This window comes from Limulus polyphemus, unplaced genomic scaffold, assembly GCF_000517525.1.
Source record: "Limulus polyphemus unplaced genomic scaffold, Limulus_polyphemus-2.1.2 Scaffold2742, whole genome shotgun sequence".
NCBI lineage: Eukaryota > Metazoa > Arthropoda > Merostomata > Xiphosura > Limulidae > Limulus > Limulus polyphemus.
The window spans coordinates 131,228-141,716 of NW_013668352.1; the positions used below are offsets into that span (position 1 = coordinate 131,228).

At 35.7% G+C, this 10,489-nt stretch overlaps 1 protein-coding gene across 1 annotated transcript in view; it reads right to left on the bottom strand.

Annotated features, from left to right (window-relative positions):
• Positions 1–10,489, bottom strand: part of LOC106467796 (protein Wnt-5b-like) — a 37,164-nt gene that overhangs the window by 17,240 nt on the left and 9,435 nt on the right. Inside the window, exon 3 of the mRNA XM_013928174.2 lies at positions 9,624–9,916. Within this exon, the coding sequence (XP_013783628.2) occupies positions 9,624–9,916 (293 nt within the window). The remainder of the gene's footprint in view (positions 1–9,623; positions 9,917–10,489) is intronic.

The window sequence follows — 10,489 nt, forward strand, 5'->3', positions numbered from 1 at the left end:
ACGCAACAGTAGCATAACAATAGTAGTAATAGTTGTAGACCAAATAAGTTCTCTTATACCACATTTTAAAGCAACTGACATTCCATGTTGTAACTCCTTAACTGATGCGGAAATACTTGTGGCTGTTTAACCTTCACGTTTAATTATTCCTCTTCCAAATATTTTATTCTGTCACTGATATTCTTTTCTACTTTGTTGATGTCCTTCTTTACTTCATTCATGTATTTTTGTACTTCATTTCTGACTTCACTCATTTATTTTCCTTTCAAACTTCTTTAACTTGTTGTTGTGATCCTTCTGTATGGGGCCAGGTGGATAAGGCGCTCGACTCACAATCTGAGGGTCGCGGGTTCGAATCCGCATCCCACTAAACATGCTCGCCCTTTCAGCCGTGGGAGCGTTATAATGTGACGGTCAATCCCACTATTCGTTGATAAAAGAGTAGCACAAGAGTTGGCGGTGGGTGGTGATGATTAGCTGCCTTCCCGCAGTGTAAGACTAGAAATTTCGCGCAAAGCTACACTAGGGCTATCTGCGCTAGCCGTCCCTAATTTAAACTTATTGGTAATTACTGATAATATATTGGCAATATCAACTCGGAACAAGGAAAATTCAACATATTGGTAATTACTGATAATATATTGGCAATGTCAACTCTGAACAAGGAAAATTCAACTTATTGATAATTACTGATATTATATTGGCAATATCAACTCTGAATGTAGTTTTTAATAAGTATAAAATAATTCAAAGTATAATCATTTTACTAAAGGTAAAGTAAATAAATATAATTTATCAACATAAACTAACTGACTGAAATATCAAATAAGCAGTTATATTTTCAACCTGAACAGCACTTTTTTCAATACTTGTGCTAAACGACCAGGTCAGAGGGAGCCCTAGATCTCAGGCATAACTTAGAAATGCTGACCAGAGGATGGGCAATCAGTTAACAGAAGTCGCTCTTAGCCGAGTAGCGAGATTGTATGTGTGTTAAAAGGTTTCATTTTATTTTGATACTCTCTGGTACAAAAGGACCAGTTCATTAAGTTTTAGTGATTATAACTCAAAGGTCAAGGTCACAACGAAGGTCAACCCATTTTGGTACAATACTAAAGAATATGAGACTTTGAACGTCGGTCAAAACTTGAAATGCGATTGAGGCAGAAAGAAGATCTTAGCATCTTAAAAAAACATTTTAGAGTTAAGGAATTGTTTGGTGCAGATTTTATGAAGTGTTGAGGTTAAGTTAACAACTTGAAGAAGATTAAACTGAGAGAGATGTGATGCAAAACTAACACGTGCTCTCTAAGTATAAAAGTATTTGAAATAAAAAGGCTTAGCCGTTATAAGATAAGCTGATATTTTTACGAAATTTCACCACCCTCTTGGGCTTGGTGGCATAAATAGTGTGCAAGAAATGCACGTTATATACCAGCAGGTAGTTAACACAAAACGTAAAAGCTTTCCAACTTCTATGAATATCCTGGACATGATATACTTTGTTTCTTGGTGCCATTTTTATTCCCCATTGTTCTGATACAACTCTCTCTGCAACAAGTTTTACAGCTAGGTCCAATCAACAATTGAATAGATTCATACTCATTAAATCATAGAATCCTAATATTTTAACTTGGGCTTGGTGGCATAAATAGTGTGCAAGAAATGCACGTTATATACCAGCAGGTAGTTAACACAAAACGTAAAAGCTTTCCAACTTCTATGAATATCCTGGACATGATATACTTTGTTTCTTGGTGTCATTTTTATTCCCCATTGTTCTGGTGTTTACAACTCTCTCTGCAACAAGTTTTACAGCTAGGTCCAATCAGCAGTTGAATAGATTCATACTCATTAAATCATAGAATCCTAATATTTTAACTTACAAATGAAGTGTTGGGATTCAAAATCAGATCTATCGAGTGACAGTCGATCAAACATTATATAGCTACTGTTTTTCATCGGACTCTTAACATCAACTGAAATACAACTACAGACTCCATATTTATTCGTTATTGGAGAATTTGTTAAAAGAAACAACAGATAATTATCGTATATTTGGGGGATAAGTGATGCTCCTTCTTATTACTGACTCTATTGTGCGGAATTACTTTTGTTAAATATATAAACGCTTTTTACCATTATTAGTGGTTAACAAAAACCTCACGTGATTGTCCAAAAAGTAGAAGCAGGCTTACGGTTTGCATAAAAGAGGGAGATCAAAAATGAGCGGGAAAAGTTTTTGACTGTACTAATGAAGTTCTAAAGCGATCGTTTATCTGACTGATGTATGGTATACCGGTCACGCGTGACACTGTAATTACTACCCTGTCATATCAAGCCAGTCGATGGTCTAATTGGCCACGTATCCTGTCATTTTACCACACTTCTGAAGAACACTAGCCAATCATTTGTCATCTTACCTCAAAAAGTACGCCGTTAAACCCGTATTCCAGTAAACCTTTATTTGTGAGATGTTAACCTTTTAACGTCTTATAGCTACACTTTGCTTGTATGTTGTCTCAATGATGCAGTTTTAACAATGAACTAAGGTGTTTGTGCAGGATGATTATCATAAGGATGCAGTTTTTAACAATGAACTAAGGTGTTTGTACAGGATGATTATCTTAAAGATGCAGTTTTTAACAATGAACTAACTTGTTTGTATATTTCCTCAAAGAAACTAGTTATTACATCATGTGGCGCTTCTGTAATTATACCAGAAATCAAAATTTTACGTGTACTTTCTTTGAATCATTGCTTTTCCATTTTAAGAACTTGTCGACGAAAACACAACTGTCTTTTTACATACTAATATTCGAATCACTTATTCGGATGCAAGAATTTTATGTTGTGTCATATATATATATATATTTCAACCCAACTATCTGAACGAACTTAAATATTACACACCCTTCTTTTCTTTCCAATACTATTTGTGACTACTAGATCACTGATCTGTTTAAAAATCAGGATTTTTTGTTCAATAATTCACATGAAATTCGTGGCTTACGTTCCTTTATTAAACATTCTACACTCTGGCTTCTGGACCCGTCTTCATAAAACTACTTATAGTACCGAGGCATGTGGAACCAGAGCAGACGGGTAACTGGGGGTATATATCCTTGTTTATAAATGTCGTACTTTATGTAATCTGTAGCCTTGTTCTGTAATATGGAGAAGAAAAGTAAATGTCTAGTTTGTATGTGTATAAATATAATTACACATTGTTCTACAATATGTGTACCACAGTTTCACATTGTTCTACAATATGTGTATAAATATAGTTACACATTATTCTACAATATGTGTACCACAGTTTCACATTGTTCTACAATATGTGTACCACAGTTACACATTGTTTTACAATATGTGTATAAAGATAGATACACATTGTTTTACAATATGTGTATAAAGATAATTACACATTGTTCGACAATATGTGTATATAAATAGCTACATATTGTTTTACAATATGTGTATGATAGTTACACATTGTACTACAATATGCGCATAAAAATAGTTACACATTGTCCTACAATATGTGTATCGCAATTTCACATTGTTTTACAATATGTGTATAAAATAGTTACACTTTATTGTACGATATGTGTATAAAGATAGTTACACATTGTTCTACAATATGCGCATAAAAATAGTTACACATTGTCCTACAATATGTGTATCGCAGTTTTACATTGTTTTACAATATGTGTATAAAATAGTTACATATTATTGTACAATATGTGTATAAAGATAGTTACACATTGTTCTACAATGTGTGCATAAAAATAGTTACATATTGTTGTACAATATGTGCAAAAAAATTGTTATACATTGTACTACAATGTGTATCACAGTTTCACAATGTTTTATAATATGTGTATAAAATAGTTGCATATTGTTGTACAATATATATATAAAAATAGTTACACATTGTTCTACAGTATGTGCATAAAAATAGTTATACGTTGTCCTATGACATGTATCACACTTTCAGATTGTACTACAATATGTATATAAAAGTGGTTACACATTGTTCTATAATATGTGTACCACAGTTTCACATTGTTCTACAATATGTGTACCACAGTTTCACATTGTCCTACAATATGTGTACCACAGTTTCACATTATTCTACAATATGTGTATAAAAGAGTTACGCATTGTCCTACAATATCTGTACCATAGTTTCACATTGTTCTACAATATGTGTATAGAATAGTTACACATTGTCCTACAATATGTGTACCACAGTTTCACATCGTTCTACAATATGTGTACAAAATAGTTACACATTGTTCTACAATATGTGCATAAAATATTTATACGTTGTTCTACAATATGTGTATAAAAATAGTAACACAATGTCCTACAATATGTGTATAAAATAGTTTCACAATGTCCTACAATATGTTTATAAAAATAATAACACGTTGTCCTACCATATGTGTATAAAAGTGGTTACACATTGTTCTACCATATGTGTATAAAAGTGGTTACACATTGTCCTACAAAGTATGTACCACAATTACACATTGTCTTACAAAGTATGTACCACAGTTACACATTAGCCTACAAAGTATGTACCAAAGTTACACATTATCCTACAAAGTATGTAACATAGTTACACATTGTCCTACAAAGTGTGTACCACAGTTACAGATTATCCTACAAGGTATGTACCAATATTACACATTATCCTACAAAGTATGTACCATAGGTACACATTGTCCTACAAGGTATGTACCACAGTTACACATTATCCTACAAGGTATGTACCACAGTTACACATTGTCCTACAAAGTATGTACCACAGTTACACATTACCCTACAAGGTATGTACCACAGTTACACATTGTCCTACAAAGTACGTACCACAGTTACACTTTGTCTTACAAAGTATGTCCCGTTTTTAAAGATTTTATTTTCTTAGCGATTCACATGTAAAAGGTTGTTTGTCGTTGTTGTTGAAAAGCAAAATTTCACAGATTAAGGAGTATTACGGTGGTCACAATGAGTTTACATTTAGATCCCCACCTCTTCCTGTAATACTTTGTAGGCTTTTCATGGCGCCCATCTCTTCCACCCGAGCAAATAAATCTTCAAACCGTTTGCAATAGACTCGAGCCCTGTAATTTAACAGGGCAACAGTTCCACACTGCTGGAGGCAGCTTCATGCGCCCAAACCAGCATTTCTCTTTAATGTGGTGTTGCTTATAAACGAACTTCACGTGCCAAAGTAACATCAAATCGCGTGATTGATCGTAGTCTAATGCAAAATTAGATGTCTTCATTATCTGTAGTATTTTATGGACATAGTAGAGAAGGCTGGTTCCTAAACCTGACTAGTGAAACCAAACCGAACCCACATCCAGTTTCTACCGCACACGAAGCCATCTCACTCACGATATTTGCATATTGCATCAAGAGGACAATAAATTACGTGTAAAGACTGGTAAGGGTGGCTGACCTGTTCTAATTGGCTGTCAGTTGAAGGTGATCCTTTAGATAACGGTAACGGTCAGTCTGGTTACATACTAAATTCCAACACTATCACGACATTCTAAGTACTAAATGGATTCTAAACTCATTAGTCTAGGCTGTATTTTATCAACATATCTTGCTTGTTTGTTTGTTTTGTATCAACTCTGAACAAGGAAAATTCATTGGTAATTACTGATATTATATTGGCAATATCAACTCTGAACAAGGAAAATTCAACTTATTGGTAATTACTGATAATATATTGGCAATGTCAACTCTGAACAAGGAAAATTCAACTTCTAACAAATTGCTGGAGTCCCTGATGACTAACAAACTGCTGGAGTCCCTGATGACTAACAAACTGCTGGACTCTCTTATGGCTAACTAACTGCTGGACTCTCTGGTGGCTAACAAACTGCTGGACTCTCTTATGGCTAACTAGCTATTGGACTCTCTGGTGGCTAACAAGCTGCTGGAGTCCCTGATGACTAACTAACTGCTGGACTCTCTGGTGGCTAACAAACTGCTGGACTCTCTTATGGCTAACTAACTGTTGGACTCTCTGGTGGCTAACAAACAGCTGAAGTTGTTGATGACTAACAAACTGCTGGAGTCCCTTGTGGTTTACTAACTGCTATCTAAAACATTGACATATAGGTCAATTTGAAGCTAAAACTCTCTGCCATAAAAACATTTTTACATACCTGGATCAGCGGCAACGATCCAGTAATTAGTTACTGACGAGCAGAAGCCCTAACAAACGTTTTGCTGTTGAGATTATATACCCTCAAGGATATATTTTGTCCGCTATATTTAATACTCAGTAAAAAGATAACATGACAGGTGTAACTGGGGGAGAGGTTCGAGTGGTTCACGCCCCCCCCCCCAGTGGCAGCCGTTAGTGAAACTTGAAAAGATGCGTCTCCTTGTTCCCCGTATTACCTGCTCCTACTATCATATGCATGCAGAGGCCCATGCTGCGCATGCTCTCTTGGCATACTTTTCTTGCTTTACTTCTACTCAGTGGTAAATCTTCTGACGAGACCGAGACAACGTAACATTAAGTAATTTAACTAAATGACTGAGCACAAAAGTAGTTTCTCATGGTATTAAATCAACGAAATCTGACGTTGAACTGTAGGTTTTCACTTAAATGTTCAGAAGCAGTGGATGTTCTAATGACCTGTTTTTTTTTGTTTTGTTTTTTGTTGTTGTTTTTTTTTCAAAATATTAAGAATTAAAAGCAGATTCAGAGTACAAAAACGAAGTTTTAAACACACAAAAGATAAAATCTTTATTAAAACTCTCAGCCGACTAGTTTCGGTTACCACCACCTGGACTAGTGACTACCAGTTGATAATTATGTTATCGAAACTAGTCTGCTGAAATTTTTAATAAAGACTTTATCTTCATTATGCCAAAACAAAAAAACAACGTCATCTTTGTTTTTCACTCTTAATACAGTAGCATAATGTGTCTGAAAATAAGCTAAAATAAATCCCAATATCTCACACAAAGATGGGAAAGAGGAAAGAAACTTGAAATTCAACACATATTGTATAATTTTCCAATCTTTCTCGAGGAGCTCTACCAACAGAATAGTTTTAAACTTTTCAATATGTTTTACCGAGGAACAGTGAGAAGTCATTACCTATTTTCACAGTTTTATTTATGTGTGTAAGTCGAACTTCGAGTATCTACTTCCACAACCAATCAGCCACATGACTTTTTCTTTGCACTTAATATTTCTGTACCAGTTCAATCATAAGGGCTAAAAAATGTAAACAGAGACGAAAGTATCACCGTCATTGTTTGAGTGTAATTGTTCATGCAAATCAACCAATTAAATACGCACTGATTAAAATCCAACCAACCAAATGCGCGTTGTTTAAAGGTCACCCAAACAAACACGTGTTATTTGTTAAGCTTCTTATAAAGATGAACGATATGAATCTCTGGATCTTTATAAACACAGAAAGTACTGTATTGTAAGTTGTTCTAATATACACGGTTGTGGTTCTAACACGTAACATAAAATCCGAACCTAGCGGCGACTTTCAAAACTGTATTCAGACTTGAGAACCATAATTTTACAAGATTTTTTTACACAAACATCACATTATCTGTATGAACTAAGGAATAGCACGATCGTGTTTGTGCAGTCAACAAAGATCAGTGATTTCGAACAATAACTACAAGGAAAATCAGACTTCGGTAACTTTGAATCCCCCCCTCAAAAAAAGGAAAAGAAAAGGGACGTTAAACAAGTTTCCAAGGCTGAAGTATCTTTGTGCATATCGCGTCTAAGTTGGTTTAATATTGCCTGCTGACAAGCCGAGGTGACAGATCATTTATAACCAAGGATTTTGGTGCATGTAAATAGCTCGACTACTGGCTTCCGACGTAAGCTTATTATATAGTTACCGATAACATGGGAGTTAAGAACGACAAGAATAATGTCAAAGTTCAGGTTTTACTAAGATACGTTTGGCCTTACACGGAATAAGATCTGGCAACAGGCCTATTTTACCGAAATGATAAACTTACAATGATCATCAGATGGATTTAAGTAAAATATTATTACGTGGCAAACAGTTTTTCTAGAACCAATTATGGCGTCCGTTATAATCCAAACTTAAAACCATAAAATCTCTTCTTATCCTTGCTTATGCACCTATAAACGCAGAGCAAAATGTTTCAATTAAAATGATAAAAACATTTCGGTGACGCTAAATCGACGTTCAAAAATATATATAAAACTGAGAAGATCAAATGAAGTTTATGCTTGTTTCATACTTTTCACGCTAGGCTACACAGTAGAACTTATAGGTTAAAGAGTTTGTTTGTCTGTGTGTTTTAGAGCAAAGCCTCATTTGCTGTGTCTACTGCGGAGAATCTAACCCCGGATTTTAGCTTTTTAAGTCCGTAAACTTACAACTGTCCCAACGAGGTGTCAACCGTCCCTAATTTTGAACTGGTAGACAAGAGAGAAGAGAGCTATTCAACAATACCCACCCCCAAATCTTGGCCTATTATAATCGAATACTTGAATTCACTGTCACTCTTATAACGCACCCCAAAGTGCACAGCGCATTTAAGCAGCGACGGGAGAGAACCGTGAATTATTAGATTCACAGTCCGACCACTGTGATCGTTAGATTATGCCTGGCGCAAATAAAATATTGAATCAATTACTAACGTAATCACCCTGAAAGCAAGATTTATATGCTGATATAGAGAGCCAGCTGACGTTGCTTTTTGGATCATTGTTTTTTTTGTTTTGTTTTACTTTTTCCACACCAGGGGTACAAAGCATACCTTTCCTGTCCGATCATTCATTCGAAGGTAACATCTCAAATGTGCATTAATTTATCGATGAAAGTCGGTTTTGGTTTGTCTTTATTTAAGGCAGCCCATGTGGTCATTATTTTAAAATAAACAATTAAATGTTTGTCTTCCCTTACCTCTGGAGATCCCCCTCCCCAGGGGTCTCAGCTGTAAAGGCTTATAACACTAAAAACCGGTTTTCGGTACTCGTGGTGGGCACAGTGCAGGTAGCCTATTGTCTAGCTATGAGCTTTACAATAAAACAAACAAACAAATACTTCTGGAGAAAGCTACTGGATACAGACAGCTTTTATTGGTAGAAATAGTCTACTGATTTCTAATGATTAACGTGTACTGAGTTCAAGTGTTTAAGGTGTACTGATTTCTATTGATGAAAGTCGACTGATTTCTAGTGATTAAAGTGTACTGATTTCTAGTGATTAAAGTGTACTGAGTTCAAGTGTTTAAGGTGTGCTGATTTCTATTGATGAAAGTCGACTGATTTCTAGTGATTAAAGTGTACTGAGTTCAAGTGTTTAAGGTGTGCTGATTTCTATTGATGAAAGTCGACTGATTTCTAGTGATTAAAATGTACTGATTTCTAGTGATTAAGGTAAAGTCTACTAATTTCTAGTGATTAAAGTCTACTGATTTCTAGTGATTAAAGTCTACTGATTTCAAGTGATTAAGGTAAAGTCTACTGAGTTCTAGTGATGAAGGTAAAGTCTACTGATTTCTAGTGATTAAAGTCTAGTGACTTCTAGCAATATTAGCTACAATAATAAAACCATATAACAGTTAAAACCTACTCTTCTCCCGGCTTCGTTATTGTGAAGGTTCATCAGTTTTCTCCCTTGTTTCCGGGAACCTCTGTCAAAGTTATTTTCCCGCTCTCTCACGTCTACGAACCCTTCAGTGAACCGGTAACCATACTCAATGTTGTCGCCGCAGCCTCCCCAGATCCAGTCGCGGTGTAGGTTCTTCGGTCGTACAGCTCGGCTGCAGCCGCAGTTCGACAGCTGCCCGTCTCGGCAGGCCCTGGAGACGACGTGCACCACTCCCGCTGCGGAAATAGCGTGAGTAAAGGCCGCTTCTCTGCTGCCTGAGAGACGTAATGAAGACATAATTAGTTATTACGACCCTTGGACAGTAATTACAAAAACAGTAAAGATTGAGAATATATAACGATAAGAACTTTCCATACTAGTAAACTATTAGTAACCCAAAACTGTTCAGAAAATGATATAAGTACTAAATCAACGAAAGTAGTGGTTTTAATTTTAATATTTGATAAAATTCGGCACATATACCTGAGGTTTATGTTATTTAACAAGGAAAATTCAACTTATTGGTAATTACTGATATTATATTGGCACTTCATCAGGGTGTCCAGCAAATAGTTAGTCATCAGGGACTTCATCATTTAGTTAGTTAGTTAGCCATCAGGGACTCCAGCAGTTTGTTAGTCATCAGGGACTCCAGCAGCTTGTTAGCCACCAGAGAGTCCAACAGTTAGTTAGCCATAAGAAAGTCCAGCAGTTTGTTAGTCATCAGGGTGTCCAGCAGTTTGTTAGTTACGAGGGTGTCCAGCAGTTAGTAAGTCATCAGGGAGTCCAACAGTCAGTTAGCCATTACAGCAGTTAGTTAATCATCAGGGAGTCCAGCAGTTAGTTAG